The sequence below is a fragment of the Chenopodium album genome, chromosome 17 (assembly GCF_948465745.1).
Source record: "Chenopodium album chromosome 17, dcCheAlbu1.1, whole genome shotgun sequence".
Taxonomy (NCBI): domain Eukaryota; kingdom Viridiplantae; phylum Streptophyta; class Magnoliopsida; order Caryophyllales; family Amaranthaceae; genus Chenopodium; species Chenopodium album.
The window spans coordinates 29438101-29459054 of NC_137850.1; the positions used below are offsets into that span (position 1 = coordinate 29438101).

Sequence of the window (20954 nt, forward strand, 5' to 3'; positions counted from 1 at the left end):
TTTGGTTAGAGTTCAGGTCGGGTCAAACCGGATTCGGGTTGAGTTCAGGTCGAATCAAATCAGTGCCGGGTTGAGTTCAGATCGGGTCGAATTCGGATTCGGGTTGAGTTCAGTTCAGTTACAGATCGGGTTTGGGTCTTGAATTTCTCGGATCAAATCAGATCGGTTACAGTTCGAAACGGATAGCTTTTTTCGGATCGGTTCGGTTTTGACACCTCTACTACAAAGTATGTTTCTTTTCCATTTAAACAACGGAAAGATCCCAAATCCTTACAAATACAAATCAAATTCAAATTTTTGAACATCAAAACAAGTATAAATAAGGTTCTTTATCTAGATTCATCCAGCGAAATCAAATCAGAAAAAATAAATATACACAAATACCCAAAGATTATTTGAAAATTAAGAAATCAAGTTCCTTCATTCATGTAAACTCGCAATGATAATACTAGTAAAATGCTGCACCTTTTTGACCAAAGATGGACAACTTTTTTACACTTGAAGCAAAAGTCCTTCCTTATGCACCCCAACTTCCCACTTAAAAAATATCAAATTGAAATCCAAATTCTAAGAGGCAAATACAAAATTTAAAATTGTAAACAAATCATACACAAAACCCAACCTAATTTCACCAATTATAACATACACCAACTTCAATTAGTTGCACATGTTCTATCTTTACTCCACTTAATTACTTGTTGATTTTTGTTCAAAAGTAGCAAATCATTGAAAGAGAGCATTATATAGAAGTTGATTCCAAGTATCAGGCAACCCAGGCAAACACCAATGACTACAATCTTTTCCTCGGCCACTATATTTAGAAGGATGTGCATCAATTCTGTATTGTGATAGAGATGTTATATCAAGCCAAAACACTAGTTTTTGTATTCTGCTTATTACTTTCTCCACCACAGCCCATTCTTGCGGGGTGCCCGCCGGGTATTTTGTGCCGGAGAAGGGCTCCTTTTCACTCGAGCATGATCTTGATGGTTCATCCCAATCACTTCCACTGCATTAACGAATAACATATAATTTGTCATCATGATTTTTCTTTTATATACGGTAATATAGGGGGTACCCCACCTATCATATAAGGGGTGGGATGAGGATGGAACCTTGATCACACTAGGAGGAGAGAGGGACTAACCATACCTTCGTCCACTCCTTGATCCTCTTGTTATCATGATTATTACTACCAAATTACAATCATCATAGTATTGCTACTTTAATTAAGGAGAGTATTCGAAAGATGTTTCTTATGATTAAAGAATATTTGTTGGTGATTTTGTTGATTTGATAATGATTTAACTTACCTACAATTTGGTGATAAGAGTTAGAAAGGTACTTCCTTTTATTTAATAATTCCTCTCTTATAACAAGACTAAAATTGACTTTTTTTGGACTTAAAACTTGTTAACCTCACCTATTGCATGGTATTTTCTAAATAGCTTGGGCCTAATATGTGACCACACTATTATTACATTCAATTTATTGAAAAATATAAAAATTAAACCACACATTTTTATACTTCCCCTGTCCCTTAAGGAGACAAGATTGCCCCATATTCACTTTATTAAGGAGAGACAAGGTTGTAAATTTACCTTGTAAAAACTACTCCTAAAATATAAGGTAATTATGTAGCGTAATTTTTATATATATATATATATATATATATATATATATATATATATATATATATATATATATATATATATATATATATATATATATATTTGAGGGAAATTACATAGCATATTATTCTTCATAAAACTTTTTTTTTTATTAAAATGATGTATACTAAATATTTTACAAATTAGAAAATATCCTAAAACGGTAAAAAGTTATCCTAAATTGGGCCTAACCCTTTTTGTTATGAATGACCCCAACTCTTTTTGTTTTGGTTTTTAATTTTTTATTATAAAAGTTGCCGATACTTTTACTTTATTCCATTTGTATTAAACCCCTTTTACTATGTTATTTCTCTTAAAATACAATATTTACACCTTAAAATCAATTTCTCTTACTGTACATGTATTTTTTATTTTTATATTAACATCTACCCCTTCTTAACACGCGCTTTATCAAACATTTTGTTACAACCACTCACCTTATCAAACACTCTCCAAATGGAGATAGTAGTAAGATATGATCACAAAAGTCAATTTGGCATATCTAAGAGACATTAAGATTAATATTAAGATTAATATATGTAATCATGTATACAGTATACTTTATGATCGAATTTTCTAATGATAAGTTAAAGAATAGAAAAAGGTTGGATAATGGTGGAAAAAGAAAGAAATTGTGGAAAGAACTTACAAATCATGTGAAGGAGAAATGCCAACGAAGAAGACTTTAGTCTTAGAAGGATTCACATTGAGATTAACCCATCTAGCCCAAGTTGTTAGGCCTTTATAATATGCAATCATACGATTCATATCTTTATATAACTTGTTCCCCACTTGAATATAGTCCCACCTGCGTCATATATTTCTGTTAGATAATTGCTTTTTTCAATCAAATTACGATCAAAGTCATAATTCTAAAACATGCTTCATGAAACAAGATTGGAAAGCTCAATGATGAGAATTAACTCCTTTTGCTTTAAAAATTAACAAATTAACCTAGAAGTTAATTGTATGGAAGACATAATGAGGTCACAATGAATCCCATGTAGTCTTTAGTTTCATGTCACGAAAATATGATATGGACATACTACCGCAATCTTTTATGATATACAACTACGATGTACAATGTACAAAATACTATGTCAATCTATGCTACTACAAAAATTATTAAATGTATCTAGGAGCACCAAACTAGTAAACCTTGTTGATTAAATGCTTAAACCATTCACATATTTTCGTCATTGTATGTGAAAGCTTAGAAACGAGTTTAGAACAAGTCAATCATACATTACTACGGAGTATTACATTAAGGTAAAACAACTCCATTTACAATAACTAAAGTCATTGTAGAAAGAGTCTCAGAATTGCATCATGAGCAAACTAATACTAAAGCGAAACACAAAGAAAAAATAGAGAAGATGGAATTAATTGAAGTATGGAGATGACAGAGGAGGTAGGAGGAACATACGGCTGAGCTCGGCCGGTGTGTGTCCACCAATGCCATGAATTGAAGATAAGCATGTCCATTCCTTTCCACACATTACCACTGATAGAATCAAGCTTCAATACTCGTCCAATTTTCTCATTCACAAGATCTACTAGAAATGGTGTTCTATACAACATTATAGTAACTCCAAATTCCTGTGCGTTAAAGTTGCATCAAAGTAATTACATTATTTCCCTTTACAATTTATAAAATTATGCATACACAACACATGTAACCAATAGCATATTGAAATGATGATTTAAGTGTTGCTTGGGTCCAATTTAGTCCAATTGGGCCTAGTCATTAAATGATCCAATTAAAAGCCCAAGGTCAAGGTTCAACCCTCCAATTGTGCTAAGGTCAAGATCAGTACACAAGGCAAGTCAATTGGGCCAAGGCCCACTTCTCCCATATATGCAAAGGTATAAAAGCCATCAATATCACATTTGTACATGGATTAACAAAAAAGCCTCAAGCAATTAATTCTCTTGCATAGCTTTCTCTCTCTACACATTGTACTGACTTTTTCATCGGAGGGGTCTTCCTCGGCAACACCCCCAAGGCTAGTTTACGTGTGTTTGCTGTGCAGGAAACCCTCAGCCCAACATCACTTGGACCGAGCCCAGTCTTCACCACTTCTCGGGACCTTCGGCAAGATCCCATTGTTTTCACCCGAAACAATTTGGCGCCGTCTGTGGGGAAGACTTTCAAAAAATCTTTAAGCCAATTTCATTAGTTCTACCCTAATCTTAGTTCCAATGGCTAAGAATCGCAAGAACAAGAGCAACGGTGCTTCTCCTTTGAGGAAACGCCGAAAATCACTGGGAGGGGGTCCCTTAGAACGCCCTACTCCTAGTCCATCTCCTCCTCGGGATCGGAGCCCCTCCACGGGACCCGAATCTCAAGGAGAGCTTAGGGAGAGATCCGAATCTCCTCTAATTCAGTCCAATCATCCGCCGAGTCCACCTCTGTCAAATGGGGACAACCGGTCCACTCAAAGGACCAAATCCCATGCTCGGAGTCAATCTCGGAGCATTCACACCCACTCTCGCTCTCAGCCGAGGACACCCTTGACGGGGCCCAACTCGGAGGAGGTAGTGAGAGCCTTAGCGGTCCTCATGGAAGCCATGAAGGCCCAAAATATGCCGCCTCCACGCGACCGAACCCCTCCGCAAACCAGGAATCAGCGGAGGAACCCCGGCCAGGATGGGGGGAAACCTTCATCCACTCAGCTCACCGCGAGCAGGGCCCATAAGAGTAGCAGTTCTGCCTCTCGACCAGAAACTGTTTGCCGAAGCGTTCACGACCGTCTCGGCAACAGGGAACGGAGCGTGCTCAGCCGCCTCTCCTACCCTGCAGCCGAGGCCCAGACCTCCCAGCCAGGGACGAAAACCACTTCTACCTCTCTGAGAGAGCGGAGCACGGTCCCTTCGGCTGGGAATAAGGGTAAGGCTGTGATGCTGCCCTCCAGTTCTCCATTCGAGCAGTGGATACTGGAAGCCCATGTGCCGACGGTTAAAATCCCGTCGCACATTACTTATGATGGAACTTCAGATCCGAAGGACCATATTGCCTTTTACGAGGCACACATGCATCTTTGCCCCAGGTCCGAAGCGACTTGGTGAAAATATTTCCCAACCACTCTCAAGGGGGTCGCGCAAGCGTGGATCTCCAAGGGAGTGAAAGAAGGCTCAATAACCGGGTGGGACGATCTGTCCTCCAAATTCAAGAGCAAGTTTTCTACGGCAAACCGCCAAGAGAAGACCACTGCAGAACTCATGGGTCTGCAGCAAGGGGAGGCTGAAAGCCTCCGAGACTATTTGACTGGCTTCAGCAACGAGTCGTCCAGCATTTCTCAGCTGGACCAAGGGCTGGCCGTTTTCGCCCTTCAGCACGGTCTCAAAACTGGACCGTTCTTCGACTTCATGGTTATGAATCCACCCAGGACCTTGGAGGAGGCACTGAATGCTTCGAATAAGTTCATCCGAGCAGAAGAGTGGAACAAAACAAAAACTCAACCTCAATCTGGGGGAGGGAAACAAAAACAAGCACCCTCATCTGAAGGCCAAGGCCAGAAGGCAAAGGGAAAGGCGAAAGCCTCGGAACAATCTTCGGCCAACGAGTCGAAGAAGGGAAAATCTGCTCCTTTTGCTGGCAGATACGAATCCTACACTCCACTCTCTCTTCCGTGCGCTAAGATTTACAGCGTAACGAAGGAGCAGAGTTACAGAAAGCCGAGACCACTCCCAGAGTGGTATCAGCGGAAAAATAAAAATCAGTGGTGTGAGTTCCGTGAATCACCGGGACACAACACTGAGGAGTGTATCCAGCTGAAGGACCAAATCAAGGATATGGTCCGAAAGGGGTACTTGAAAAAATATATCGCGGATCATCGCGAGAAAAAAGAGGCTGAGAAGTCCGAAAAGGACTCTCGGCAAGAAATTGACTTCCCCCGAAAGAACAGCAAAACTGCGGAAGGAAAATTCTCTCCAATCCATGTTATTTCGGGAGGAGCGTGCTCTCGGAGGGAACACAAGCGTCACCTCAGGGCTCTGACCCATCAGGTGAACCATGCTGACATTCAGCCGCCCCAGTCACAGGTGTCGAACATGACGTTCACATCCGCTGACTGTCGGGGGGTGACGTACCCTCATGAGGACCCGTTGGTGATCATCGCCACGGTGGCCAACCACGACGTCAGCAAAGTTCTAATTGACGGTGGTAGCGGAGCAAATATTTTATTCCGAAAGGCCTACAATCAAATCAAGCTGAAGCCCAAGCACCTCACGCCGGTATCCTATCCACTATCCGGATTCAATGGGGCTTCAACTTATCCTGATGGGAAGGTTCTACTTCCTGTCACCATCGGCTGCGATGAAGCAGCTAGGAACGTCATGACTGAATTTTTGGTCATCAACACTCCTTAAGTGTACAACGTGATTTTGGGGAGACCCATAATTCACGAAATCCAAGGGGTCGTCTCAACTTATCATCAGCTGATGATCTACGTTTCAAACGCCGGCTTCCCCGAAAGGATCCAGGGCAGCCAAAAGGAGGCCCGAAGGTGCAATTACCTCAAGCCATCCACTAGTCGCCTAGATGACGACGATGAGGATGAGGAGGAGAAAGAAAAAGAAAGAGAGCCGAGCACAAAAAAGCAGAAAGGTATAAGTGCTTCGGCCCAAGGTTCTGTGCCCAAAGAAAAAGGGCCAGAAAAAGAAAAGGCTAGCTCTTCATCTGAGCTGAAAGACTCTGAGAGCCAGTCGAAGAAAAAAAAGTCTAGGACGCCTGCTGATATAGACAGCAGGCCAGATTGTGAAGAGTCCAGCCCATCAACAATGGACCTGGACCAGCAGACTGAAACGGTTGAGTTGACCGAAGGAGATGCTGAGAAATGTGTAACAATCGGGATGGACCTTGATCCGAGCACCCGTTGTGAACTTATTCAACTCTTTCGGGACAACAGAGATGTGTTTGCTTTCTCGGCAGCTGATATGCCTGGGCTAAGTCCAGACCTCATCTCCCATAAGCTTAACGTCGACCCAACGTGTCGGCCAGTTAAGCAGAAGAAGCGGAATTACTCCGCAAATAAGAACCAAGACATTGCAGCCGAGGTCAAAAAGTTGCTGGATGCAGGCTTCATCGAACCCTGTCAATATCCAGAATGGCTGGCAAATGTGGTGATGGTTTAGAAGGCCAATAGTACCTGGAGAATGTGTGTTGACTTCACGGACCTAAATAAGGCTTGTCCTAAGGATTTCTATCCCTTGCCGAGGATCGATCAGCTAGTTAACTCGACAAGTGGCCATGCCTTGCTTAGTTTCATGGACGCATTCTCGGGGTATCATCAGATCTTCATGCACCCCGATGACCGAGCAAAGACGGTATTCGTCACGAACGTCGGGGTGTACAATTATAAAATGATGCCCTTCGGATTGTGGATCAAGTTTTTGCCTATCAAAAAGGCTGAAACATGGAAGTCTATGTTGACGATTCAATCGTCAAAAGCAAAAAATCTGAAGACCGTGTTAAGGACCTGGCTGAAACCTTCGCCACCTTAAGAAAACACCAAATGAAGCTGAATCCGAAGAAATGTGTCTTCGGCATGAAGCCAGGGAAATTCCTGGAGTTCATGGTCAGCAAGAGGGGGATTGATGCCAATCCCTCCAAAGTCAAAGCAGCGCTCGATCTTCCTGAGCCGAAAACAAAGAGGGACGTTCAGCGGCTCACCGGAAGAATGGCGGCCCTCTCGAGGTTCATTTCCAGAGCTTCGGACAAGGGGTTACCTTTCTTCAAAGCCTTGAAACTTCCAAAAACAAAAGAGCTCGTTTGGGAAGAAGAGCAAAAAGAAGCCTTCAAGCAGCTTCGGGAGCATCTGGCTCAAATCCCAACACTGGCTAGCCCAGTAGAGGGAGAAACTTTGTATCTGTACGTGGCTGTCAGCCCAGCCACCATCAGTGTAGTGCTGCTGAGGGAAGAAAATAAAATTCAGCAACCGATCTACTTCGTCAGTCACACTCTGACGGATGCCGAAACCCGCTACCCTCTACTCGAAAAAGTCGCCTTTGCAGTGGTGGTAGCTGCTCGGAAGCTGGGGCCCTATTTTGATTGCCATCAGATAGTGGTCTTAACTGATCAACCGCTGGAAAAAGTTCTCGGCAAAGTTGAAAAATCCGGTAGGCTGGCCAAGTGGGCTTTTGAGCTCACCGAATTCAGCATCAGCTACCAGCCGAGAGCAGCCATCAAGGCTCAGGCAATAGCGGACTTCCTGGCCGAGTGCTCGTACCAGGAGACGCTAGACGATGAAAAGAAAATCTGGACCATACTTACGGATGGATCCTCCACCGTAAATGGTTCGGGGGCAGGGGTAGTGATAACCTCTCCCGAAGGCAAATCCTTTGAGTATGCACTCAAATTTTCTTTCAAGGCTTCAAACAACGAAGCTGAATATAAAGCAGCAATTGCTGGCCTAGAATTGTGCATCTCTCTGGAAGCCGAGCATGTCTGCCTGAAAACAGATTCTCAGCTAGTTGCATATCAGATCGGTGGCAGCTACGGGGCCAAAGAGCCCTCCATGATAGCCTATCTTGCCAAGATCAAATCAGTTATTGCAAAGCTGAGAACTTTTGAAGTTCAGTTGATCCCAAGGGGTCAGAATGCTCAAGCCGACGCACTCTCCAAACTTGCCAGTTCAACTCTCTCTAAGCTGAACAGATCTGTATATGTGGAAGTGCGCCGAGAAAGAAGTGTCGACGAAGCACCTGAAGTGTCCTGCGCTGACCCAGAGCCCAGCTGGATGGATCCCATCCTAGCTTTCAAGTTTCGAGGAGAAATTCCCGAAGATAGAATTTTGGCCTCCAAACTGAAGAGAACCAGCTCAAGGTTCATCGTCTTCAGAGGGGAGCTTCTGAAAACGTCCTTCTCTGCCCCACTGCTGAAATGCATAGGACCAACAGATGCAGATTACATCCTTTGGGAAATTCACCTCGGCATCTGTGGGAACCACATCGGGGGAAGGACCCTAGCCCACAAGGCATTGAGGGCCGGATATTACTGGCCCACCATGATCTCAGATGCTAAGGAGCTGGTCCGAAAATGTGAAAAATGTCAAAACTTTGCACCAGTCATCCATCAGCTAGAGACCTTCAGCCGATCCTTAATCCACTTCCATTTGCCCAATGGGGGCTGGATATTTTGGGACCCTTTCCAGATGCACCTTACCAAAAAAGATGGTTAATAGTCGGCATCGACTATTTCAGCAAATGGATTGAGGCTGAAGCAGCTTCGAATATCACAGAGCAAACTGTCAGGAAATTTATCTGGCAGAACATTATTACCCGCTTCGGTATTCCGAAGGTCTTTGTCTTCGATCATGGGAAGAAATTTGATAATCTGCCGCTGAGGCGGTACACAGATCAGTTCGGCATCAAATTGGCATATTCAGCAGTGTGTCATCCACAAAGTAATGGCCAAGCTGAAGCTGCAAATAAACAAATCCTCAATGCTTTGAAGAAAAGTGTTGAAGATCAAAAGTCCAAGTGGATAGAGGAACTTCCAGGAACCTTCTGGTCACTTCGGACAACTGAAAAAGAGGCAACGGGCTATTCACCTTTTGAGCTGGTGTATGGTGCCGAAGCCGTTCTTCCAATGGAAATCGGCTTTGAAAGTTTACGAGTGCATCACTTCTCGGCTGAGAATGAGCAACTTATGAAGGAATCCCTCGATTTCCTCGATGAAGTAAGAGACTCAGCCCGAGACAGAATGGCTACTTATAAGCAGAGAATCAACAAATTTTACAACCGAAGGGTCCATGCAAGGCCTCTCAAAATTGGAGACCTTGTCCTTCGGAATGCTACTGCAGTTCAGAAAGGCCGAATCCATGGGAAACTCTCAGCTGCATGGGAAGGACCCTATGAAATCTATGATGAGCTTCAGCCAGGGACATACCGACTCCGTCAGCTAGATGGAACTGAGCTGAAAAATCATTGGAATGCTGATGTACTTAAGAAATATCATGTGTAAACCCTTCGGGGCAGAACAATCTTTGTAAGTACATTTTGAATTATTAATGAAAGGCCCTAGAGCCACTATTTCTGTAATTATTTGCAACTTTTTATTCTTTCAAGTTTTCTTTATTCTATCTACTCTTTAAGGGTTTTTATTCAGCCTCGTCTGAAACCTTTGCCTAAACCTTTGCCTTCGGGTAACTGGGTTTCAGATCGCTGACAAACTCGTTTTTTTAAAGAACTCTGGTCTTTCAGCTGAAGTCAAACTTCAGTAAGACTTGTTCTCCAAAGACATTAGTCCATGGACAAGTCTGGGATATTGCCTTAACTGAGCCTTGTATCCCAGAAAGCCATTATCTGAAACATTGCCTTCAGTTGGCCTTGTGTTTCAGGTATCCATTTTTAAACATAGACAGAAAATCAAGGATAACAGCAACTGTTAGAAATTTTTCATTCAGCTTCGTCTGAAAGTTAAAGGATCAAAACCCAACTCAGCAATCAAAAGACTTGAGTCTTCAGATTACTGGGGGGGCAAGAGGCACTGTCAGTGCAAGTTTATCTTCAGCAGAATACTTCAAACTGAAAGCTTCATACTTAGCAAATTTTTGCAAAAATTTATCAAGTTCAGAAACATTAAAGCATTTAAAATAAGGCAAAGCAATGGAAGAAAATGCATCAGATAAATGAGATTAATGCTCGGAAAACGAGCTACAAGTTCAAATGTTCAAAGGACATAATAAAGTATCGGCAGCCGCCCACAAGCGGAAAATTACAGCTGCCGAGGTACATACAAAAACAAGAAAGCAGTTTGTACATCAAGGCAAGCTGAAGCAAAAAACAAGGCAAAAATTTAGAAAGCGGCAAATCTTAAGTTAAGCGCACGATGACCCGCAAGATTCTGAAGACGACTGCCCGAGTTCCTATGCTTCAGTCCGAGGATCAGACTGATCAGTAGTACTGGGTCCCTCATTGACTTCAGCCCCAGCAGCAGAAGAGGCAGGCTTTGCACTCTGCTGAGCCTCCCTTTCTCTTCGTTCAGCCTCCATCTCCTTTCTCTCAGCTTCTTCTTCGACTTCTTCAGCCTCAAGGATCTCAGCTTCGATTGGAGTTGGATACTTCATGTGAGGGTCTTCGGGATCCTGGATCCATTCAGCACATTTGGACCACTCCAACTTCGGCTCAGCATGTAGGCAGAATCTTCGACACACTCTGAACCCGTTTCTAAAACCCATGCCGTACTCTTCTTGGGAGTAGATACGGACCTTGAATAGAGCCTCAGCATCAGCCAACTTCTTCTTTGTCTCCTCCAAGTCTTCCTTGGATTTCTTCAGCTCATCAGCGAGCTTGGAGGAGGAATCTTTCTGCTCGTTCAGCTCCTGCTGAACTTGGGAAGCTTCAGTCTGAGTCTGGGTCAGTTCATCTTTTTTGGCCCTCAGCTGATCCTCAACCTCTTGGAGCTTAACTCTCTGAGCTTCAGCAGCAGTAGCAGCCTCTGAGAGTTGGACATTTCGAGCTTGGAGCACCTCTTCAGCAGCCATTCTACTGGCCTCAAGAGCTTCCAACTTTTGTTGCACTTCAGCTTGTGCAGCAGCTCCTTCTCGGATTCGGCTCTCAATGGCAGCCTTGAATTTGGAGATTTCCACTCCCATGTGCTCCTAAAGGAATTTCTCCCCTTCTATCAGTGGGGGGAAAACTTCCTTTTCTATAGCAGCGCAGAAGGTCTGAAGGGCCTCAGCAGCTTTTTTTCTCATATTCTTCACCCTTCTGCTGCTTCTCTTCAGCTGCTGCTTGCTTCAGCTTAGCAAGCTTCAGCTCCTCCTCTGCCACTTTCTTGTCGTACTCAGCGGCATCAACCCTATCTTGTAGGGAATCTATCAGCTCTACATGAGAGTCTGATTGTGCACAAGCTGGAAACAGAGGCACAAGTCAGTAAAAAAAAAAAAAAAAAAAAAAAAAAAAAAAAAAAAAAAAAAAAAAACTAAACTGAAGAGCTGAACTAAAAAAAAAAGATAAAGGCAAGGAAGGAGATTTACCTGCATCATCAGCAGTTGATTAGACCTTGCTGGGTCTTGAACTGATCTGCTGGATTCGCCCATCCCAGCAGTGGCCTTCAGCGACCAGATCCTCGCCCTATCTACTTCGGATAGGCCAGCAAAATTGCCGAAGTAAGCTGCAGCACCTTCTCGGTTCTGGCCCAAGATGAGATCCCAGATGTGATTTGGAATTGGAATGCGGGGGGCCGAGAAGCCCATTTCTCCAGACTGCAGCGTCTGGAAAGAAGGAAAGGATGACGATGGAGCTTCTTGAGCCTTAGATGGCTCAGCTTCTTCCTCCTTCTCAGCAGAGTCAATTATTATGACATCTGCTTCCTCTTCAGGGGTGAGGACGAAAGCCTCAACCTCTCTTGCAATATCAGCTGTGAAACCCTCAGCATCGGGCTTCACAGCATCTTCAGCATCGTGCTCCATAGCATTCTCCTTAACCTCTTCCTGGACCCCTCCCTTCGAATCGGGAGTTTTTTTATCCACCTCCATCTCAGGAGGTGGTGATTGGGGTGGTGGCTGAGGAACCCTCAGCAATCCATCGCCTTCCTCAGGTTCCCTTATTTCGATGCCGACGGGCCTCGGCCTCGTCTGGAAGTCGTAAGGGCCGATGATGGCCATCCTTCGTCTTCTTTTGAGAAAAGGCTGCTCGTCCATGTCTGACTCTTCAGATTCTTCTTGTATTTGATCTTCAGGACGAGCAGGGATTTTCCCTTCTCTTTGTCTTTTGCTCTCTTCGGACTGCAAAAGACAGGGGGGCAGGAAGAATATGAGTACAAAAAAAAAAAAAAAAAAAAGAAGAAGAAGCTGAAAAGCTAAGTCTAAAAACTCACCGAGGTCTTCAGCAAAGCCTCGTCTTCTTCCTCAGCGGCCCTAGCTGCTGCTGCTGCTTCTTCAGCTGTGGAGGATCCTTCTCCTCCTTCACAAGCTTCGATAGCTCGTGCAACCTCTTCGGCTGTACGAGCAGCTTCGAGCTCCTCGTCCAACAGCTGGCACCACGGATCTCGCTTTTTCCACCAAGGTTTCTGCCGCTGATAGAGGGCAGAAGCTTCAATTTGAAAGTGAGCTAAGTCCAGATGAACGTCTCGATCCTTCGGCTCAATGATGGAGGGGGCCCGGGTCAGAATGGTCCTCCCTTGGTCAACGCCGAGACGCTCGTAGTCTATTCTGGCAGTGACCTCGTTCAGCTCTGAACACAGAAAATGAGCAAAAGTTAGTTCAGCAACATCAAAATGCTGGATAGATTATAAGTGCGAAAGCAAAAAAATAAAAAGAAAAGGCTTCGGCCCCAGCCGAAGGAGCTTACCATCTTTAAACTTTCGGCTGAGGCCGACAGCAGCAAGCATATGCTCCTTGAAGACATAATGGTTGTCTGGGAGCCAGGTTGCTGGAATTGTTTTCAGTCGGCCGATCCCCCCTGGGTTATCCATCTTCCCAAAGATACTGGCCTGATGGAGGTTGAAGTCTCCTTGGCCATCGTTTCCAAGGGGCCCAGGCTGAGCATCTCTAGGTCAGGCTTTGAGAGATATCGGGGGACGCTAAAGACGTAAGGGTGGTCAGGATCTGTGGGTGCCCTAACCTAGATCCATTGGCCTCTCCAGTCTTTATCTGAAGAATCATTCGGCCACGTTGTCAGGTACTAGGGTCGGGACTCAATCCGATACCACCCAGGACCATGATGTTCATGCCCACTTTGAATATTCAGCACCAGCCGATGAATTTTCTTGAAGCAGTGCATGTTCGGGGTATATTTGAAAAATTTGCAAACCCACAAGTAGGTCATCACCCTTCGGATGCTGACTGGCATTAGCTGGAAGAGGGAGATTTTGTAGTGGATAAGCATGTCTCGGATGAACTCATCCAAGGGGAACCTCAGCCTATACTGAAGCTGTCTCGTGTACACCCCCACATACTCCGGGGGTGGACGATGGATTCTATCAGATGCTAGGGGCATTCGGCACCAATACCCATCGGCTTCCATTATGCCGTAGTGCAGCTCAATCTGCTCGGCAAACCGATATTCTTCTGCATGCTCTACCCACCAGGGGTAGGGACAGTTCTTTATCATAGCTGAGGCTACCTCAGCATCCTCCCACTCAGTGAAACCATGGAGGACATCCCAAAGCATAGCAGGGACACCTTCGTCCTGCCCAGAGGTGCTCGGCCCCTCCGTTCCCTCAGGAGGCGCCGAAGAAATTGGAGTCGCCCTGATCCCTTCAGCATGGTCAGGCCCCACTCTTTGTCCATTCCATGTCCCAGTCCTGTTCCTAGGATCGGGGATTTGCCTTGCTCTTCTTGGAGCACGGGCTCTGCCTCTTACTCCTCTCACCATTGTTGAGTTTCGAGAAAAAGTCGAAAAAAAGGGAAAGAGTTCGAATTCGAAGAAAAATAAACTAAAATCAAAGGAAATTACCTTAATCTGAAGCGGAATTTGCCGATCTACAAGTTGGTAATGACGAATTTCAGTTTCTAAGCTTAATGCTCGGGGAATTTGCGAAGTTTCGATGCAGGTTCTTGGGTTTTCTCGAGAATTCTGGGTTCGTGTTTGTGAAGAAGTGAGGAGAGATAGTGCGCTTCTTTGATTATATTTCCAGAAATGGGAATTTTGGGAGTCCGCGCTTTAATTTCTCTTAAATACTCCACTAAGTAACCGTTAAACACATGTTCCCTTGGTTAACCGCCCATTATCCGTCCAACTTCCACAATTATCCATCCAGCAGCCGTTATTTCATTAATTGCGGTTTTAAATTCAAATTTTTTGGATTAATTAAATCATTTACTTCCCTCCTTTTTTCTGATTAATTAAACCCGACCCGTCATACTTCCAAATCGGGTCTGGAGGGCAAGTTGTTTGGGTCCAATTTAGTCCAATTGAGCCTAGTCATTAAATGATCCAATTAAAAGCCCAAGGTCAAGGTTCAACCCTTCAATTGTGCTAAGGTCAAGATCAGTCCACAAGGCAAGTCAATTGGGCCAAGGCCCACTTCTCCCATATATGCAAAGGTATAAAAGCCATCAATATCACATTTGTACATGGATTCACAAAAAAGCCTCAAGCAGTTAATTCTCTTGCATAGCTTTCTCTCTCTACACATTGTACTGACTTTAGCATCGGAGGGGCCTTCCTCGGCAACACCCCCGAGGCTAGTTTACGTGTGTTTGCTGTGCAGGAAACCCTCGGCCCAACATCACTTGGACCGAGCCCAGTCTTCACCACTTCTCGGGACCTTCGGCAAGGTCCCATTGTTTTCACCCGAAACAAGTGATATAAAAGGATTATTAATACACTGAAGTATTTTGTACAACAGAATCAACAGTTAACACAATATAAAGCATGTTATTCAGTTTACTTCTATCTTAGCTTGTGTATAATTTTTTTACTCCTTTCATGTTATTACCCCATTTTGACCAAGTAAACTTTTCTTCAATTATTTAAATTGGTAAAAGAAAATGAAAATTTCATATCAGATTCGTTTGTGTAATCTTTCAGGACCCACCTAATCTACCAATCTCAGGTCACAGATATTTCTTACGACAAATGAGCCAGGAAGTTGCATACTGACTAAACCATGCTACAACCACATTTTGTGTACTTCTATTTCCCTAAACAAAGATTCAATGAGAAACAAGTTTTGGTTCAAGTTTTACTTTTTGACACCCTTCTCAATTCTCATAATCCCAGTTATATAATTATTAACAGATTTTTCAAAACATCTATGCACTTGGACATAGTCAATGCTTAAAATTTATGTGTGCAACTACATTCTCGTGTCATCTAGTCTCTTTACACTTTTTTTTTTAATTAATACCGATAAACCACAAGGACAATACAAAATGGGGTGAGAAGTCTTGAACATGTGGCCTATCAATACACAGGCCCTCGCTCTTAGCCACTATGCCTAAATCTAATTGGTTAATCTCTTTGCCTTTAGTTGTTAACGAGTGTAATCACTCCTCTCTTCCACCATTAGTGTATTTGAATTTTTATGCTACAAGTAGGCTTAATAGCCTAAATACTTGCTAGTTTCTTCTTACTATTTAATAAATACGAAGTAATACAAACATAAGACGCGGTTTTATCCATGGACATGTAATTAGTACATGATATGATTTGAAAAAAGAGTTAGTTCATCTCATACAATTTTTTTTTTAATATGTACAATCAATATACAAATGTAATGGACGACTTTTCAATTTTCTTATTTCACAGCTAAAATAAGTTAACATCTAGTTGCCAAAAGGTAACTTTCGTTCATATTGAAGTCTTACAACTTTTAAAACTTGAGAACCTTAATTTAACTTACCTCAAAGTTCAGGTCCTCTTAATACTACTCCTCAAGGCACTCTAATTATCTGGTATAAGGATAAGGTAAGGAAATCATGCGTTTTTTGTGGGAATTGTATAATCACCGAAGCCAATCACAACCCCCCAAGTCTAACATTTCGACAATTATAATTGTCTGTATGCAAACGACATAAAAGTTGTTTTATTGTCACAGTTGAATTAACCAGCAAAAGAATCATTCATTTTTCAATAATTTAGCCTATTTTGTTTGTTCCTTTTTCTCAAACCATGATGGAGACAAAACAAATACAAAAATTATTAAATATAGTACCAAGTAATGAAAAGCCTAGCAAGAGTTCTAATAAATGGGCCACGATTAAAATATATATTTCTCTAGTCTAACTCGAATTACCATAAAACAATATTCAATTATTTTGAGTGAAAATTGATTGATTCTTGATTTTGGCTACAAACCTAAAGATGATCCTATTTTTTTTTTTAGACAATAGCAAAATGATCGTATTCAAGTATTACCAAATCGAACTAATCAAAAGAGTGACCACCTAAATATTACTCTAACCAATTAAGTCGGAACCAAACACAATTTGAATAGTCCTACAATAGACAAAAATAAAAGAAAATGGTAGACCATATTGGGTTTAAAAGTCATTAAAACTTATTGAAAAATCACTATTCCTTTCAGACCATCTCAATCAATAATGGAGATCAAAACAAATGGGTGAGAGCTTGGTAGATATTAGCTTGTAAATTATCAACTGCCAAATGAGTGGTCATTTTTTTGACACAAATTTTGCCGTGCAAAAACTGCACAATTTTGTTGAGATTTTACATGTGATCGTCTTAATTCATTCCATAGATTTTCTGTATTATCTTTATTTTTATTATTAGCTTTATTGATTTATTTATTTATGTTTTTACCTATAAACTTATACGACCGACTATAGTGGTCCACTGACATAGTCAAGTGTTTAAATCTCAATTCTGAACAATTTGATTCGCACTAGGTCATCAATCCCGCTATTTTTTCAATGTCTTCATTGCAAGTATGTGTTCAATTTGTACATTTTCTCCTAGTTTATTAATTTATTCTTCTATTGTGCAAACTAAACTATCAATGTTGAAAAAGAACATAGTCCGATGAGCCAAATATTAAAATAAAGTTTTAACATAATTTAATTCCTAAATTATTGAAATCCAACCAATTATGTGGCTTAACAACATTAGTTAAGAATAAATACAGCAACACTAACGCACCCAAACCCTCTTTGCTACTAGAGTTATCAATTCGAGTAATTTGAGTCGGATCAAATTCAAATCATGTCAAGTCAATCAATCCTTTGAATTAGGTTCATGTTCAGATTGATTCGAGTTTAAATTAGTTATGTTTGGTCATTTATTACCCTTTTGGATGTATGACACGTAGGTCAAATTAGGGTTGGAATCAATCCAGATTTAGGCTGTATATATTAAGTCATGTTTGGGTCTGGCTCATGGCTAATTTTGGGTCAATCTTAGTTTTGGCTCAAGGTCAAGTTTAAATTGGGTCAAATCAAACCTATATAGTTAGGCTCTTCATAATTTGATCAAGAATAATGAATATGTTATTGAAATGATGTATATGATATGAACAAAATGAACTCAATAGTCAATATTAATATGTTGCTAAGACAAAATTAAAGAACATATTATTAAAATAATTCTAAAAATTTTACTGTTGTAATCAAATTGAACCCAAGATTAATTCTTGTTGAATCAGTTTCAATTGGGTAATGGATGGGTCAAGTTGACATCTAGTTATACATTGTATTTGGGTCTGGTGAATGGCAAGCTGAGTTAATATCGATGAGTCGAATAAAATTGGATTATTGGTAACCACATGTTGGGTCAATAACAGGTTATGATATGTTATACTTAATTTTTTATTTTGATTGGGTTGGATGGGTCAATAATTGTTTATTTTGATCAATAATTTAATATCAAATCAAATTTAGGTTCGTGATCTAGTCATAATAAGAGTAGTCGAATCAATTTAATACACAAAAATTTGAAAACGAATACTTATAATTAAATTTTATACGAAGTATATATAAAGCGCAAAAATCAAACTATTGTAATTATTTATAAACCTCAATGGCTATCCACTATTTGGTGGTGAATGTACAAATTTGAAAGCAAATGCTCACCCAGAAAACGTGGGAAGAAAACCACATTACTGTTAATTTAAAAAGTAATCCCCTTAAAGACAAGCATTGGAGGTCCCAAACTCCACTATTTTTATTTTTATTTTTTTAATAAAGATTTTTATGTTTTTTGGTAGAAAAATATGCACACCTGACACCTAAGTCCTTATTTCTTTCCCGCCAAACACAGCGCGCACAACAAACCGAAAAAATAACTAAAAAGTATTTTTCGGGGTGTCGCGTAAAGTACGGAAAGGTTTGAAATTTCTAGGTTTCATATTAATAGGAATGCTTTCATTATTCCCCTTTCAATTGGAGTGTTCTCTTTAAATGAATTATTTGACTCATTTTAATTTGTTGTATGTATGAGTTGGATTTCGTTTGTCATTATTTTTACTATCTCTCATTAATGTAGGTGTGTTCTCTTAGGTTGAACTTTACATATCTAAAAATTCTAAATGTAATTTAATTTGATTTGAACTTAATCAGATCCAAACTTTATTTATTTTAGAATAACTTGTATTAGGGGTTTTGGACTTATCTAGTCTAAACTTGTTGTACCGTTACTCCGTTAGTATTAGTTGAGGACATTGAGGATTAATTGTCCCTCATAATTAATACCTATTCAGATTATTAAGATATCAAGAAAAGATATTAATTCGGGTCGGGTTTAAGAATCTATGTATCCAACATAGAATCTATGTAAGGTCAGCCATTTATGGAGGACAAAGAAAAGACAATCCTACCATTCCTACCTTATCTTCAATAAGTGAACTGTTCAAGTACTACTATACTATAGACTAGAGAGGGCCCTCATATCATTTCAAATCAAACTAACCAAATAAACTAAAGTAAAAACTGAGATGTTAGGAATTTCCTTATTACATGAAAAGTGACCATAAAATAATTAAAAAAAAAAGCCTAAACCTAAGTTTATCAAAGGAAAAGTAAAAAAAGGAAAGGCATATACATAGGGTACTTCTTGATGCAATCATGCATGAGTTAAATAAAACAACTTAAATTGTCAAAAAAAAAACATCAAAAATGCCAAAGATTAAAAGGCATGCATACTTTTTTTTCTTTTCCAAATAGCTGGAAAGATGGAAATTAGTCAAATGACCTGTGCACAACTGCATGAAACCCCATAAATGACATGTTGAAATCATCAACCCTTTGAAACCAAAGATTCCACTAGCCTATTACACAACTATTCCTCCTTAGAATATATTGCTACAACCTCTCACAAGAATCCCAACTTATTTTAAAGTGTTCTAAATACTTACAAACTACAAAGTCATCATTATTATTAAATAACAATACGTATTTTACCAAGTAATGGGTTAAAAAATTGTTTAATTATACAACCTCACTTAAACAACGATAGTATTATTATGTACTTCGTATTTTTTACCCCTACTTTTAAATTTTAAAAAATTAAAAAATTGCTCCAACAAGATTGGATATTGGTAGATATTTTGGACCATTCAAAGAAATTTTAGCACCCCTACCTATATATTGATAAATACGGGTTGTTTGAAAAACAAAAAAAAACAATTGTTTGTAGTAATAATAAAACGTATTCAATGTAGTATCTACTTCCATAGTTGTAAAACTTCTATTAATTTTCTTAGTAAATTTCATTAAAATTAGCTTAAGAAATCTCAACAGTAAATAAACTTAAACCGTACAGGAATGATTAATAAATTTGGTCCCTACTCCATAATTAGTCTAACAGTTGTACACCATAACACAAGGAGCAATAAATTACTACTAGCCTACTTCGTTTAAAAAAAAATTAATAATGATAATAAAAAGCAGGGGAATGAACAGTCAGTGTACCTGAAAAGTTAGAGAACGTAAAGCACCACCTCTAATGTATGAAGTCTTTGTATTTGGAACCCAAGAATGAATCATACAAGCCAATGATTCAAATTGATTCAAACTTAGTGAGTCACCTACAAACATTATCTTCTTTCCCCTCCATTTCCTTAGTAAATATAGTCCATTGAACCTACAAACATTAAGAGAACCACATTAGTATTATTTATACTCGAAACATGGGATCAGATTCTGTCTACATCAATATTAGCCGATTGGAACTTGTTAAACTTCAACCAAAAGCTTGAGTTATGGTTAAAACTCAAAGTTGGTTTTTGTACTCTATCAAGCGCGAAAGTAAAAAAATACAAATAGAGAAAGGGAGAAAGGTACCTTCTTAAATTGCAATTATAGGGCTGCCATCTATACCTCTGGAACATTTTATCAGGTCTAGTATGACAATTAAATTCAAGGTCTATGAAAGGGCAATTTGAAGAAAGATATGGTGGATAAGAAGAATCAAACACCCATTTTCCTTGAAAAAGGTTGCATCTTCCTCTGTTTGATGCTAATTCATGATTTACAGAAGTAGTAAAATTGTTGCCTAATTTGGAGAAGTTTTGGGCTTTAGCTGTATTTTGTGAAAGTAGTAAAGTTAGCAGAAAAAGAGAGGATAAAAACATAAAATAATGTAAGATAGTACCCATGATGTTGGATCTTTATGTCCAAATAAAAGCAGAGGATGGGTGTTTAAAATGTTAGCAATACTTTGGTTTATATAGGGTTGATGAGAGAGGATTTCAAGGGAGGAAATGATTTGAAATAGGATTTTTTGACTTTTATCACAAAAAGAAATCACGTAATTGTTTTTTACTATTAAAAATTTTAAAAGTTGTAATTTATCACCAAAAACATTTCTAAAAATTGTTTTTTACCACCTACTGTCAAGAAAACTGTTAAATTTAACGGTTAAAAAATAACTCTTCAA

General features: G+C 40.2%; 1 protein-coding gene across 2 annotated transcripts; it reads right to left on the reverse strand.

Annotated features, from left to right (window-relative positions):
* Positions 1–531: 531 nt before the first annotated feature.
* Positions 532–20741, reverse strand: LOC145589557 (protein trichome birefringence-like 39). Of its 2 annotated transcripts, none has more exons than XM_081646177.1 (5): positions 20360–20741; positions 19988–20159; positions 3097–3269; positions 2320–2478; positions 532–1009 (listed from the first exon to the last, which is right to left on the reverse strand). In XM_081646177.1, the coding sequence occupies exons 1-5, from the start codon at positions 20671–20673 to the stop codon at positions 724–726; spliced, it is 1104 nt and encodes a 367-aa protein (XP_081502303.1). In that variant the 5' UTR covers positions 20674–20741; the 3' UTR covers positions 532–723. The 2 variants fall into 2 exon arrangements, with proteins under 2 accessions (XP_081502303.1, XP_081502302.1); XM_081646176.1 differs by lacking the exons at positions 19988–20159; positions 20360–20741 and adding exons at positions 11654–12403; positions 12496–12850.
* Between the last annotated feature and the right edge of the window lie 213 nt (positions 20742–20954).

Excerpts from the sequence above, each read along its gene's own strand:
- LOC145589557 (XM_081646176.1), bottom strand. The coding sequence starts at position 12,319 with ATGGACGAGCAGCCTTTTCTCAAAAGAAGACGAAGGATGGCCATCATC. Across the intron at positions 3,270-11,653 it reads ATCAACTGCTGATGATGCAG|GAATTTGGAGTTACTATAAT; the intron begins GTAAATCTCCTT and ends TTTAACGCACAG. Across the intron at positions 1,010-2,319 it reads ATTTCTCCTTCACATGATTT|TGGAAGTGATTGGGATGAAC; the intron begins GTAAGTTCTTTC and ends TCGTTAATGCAG.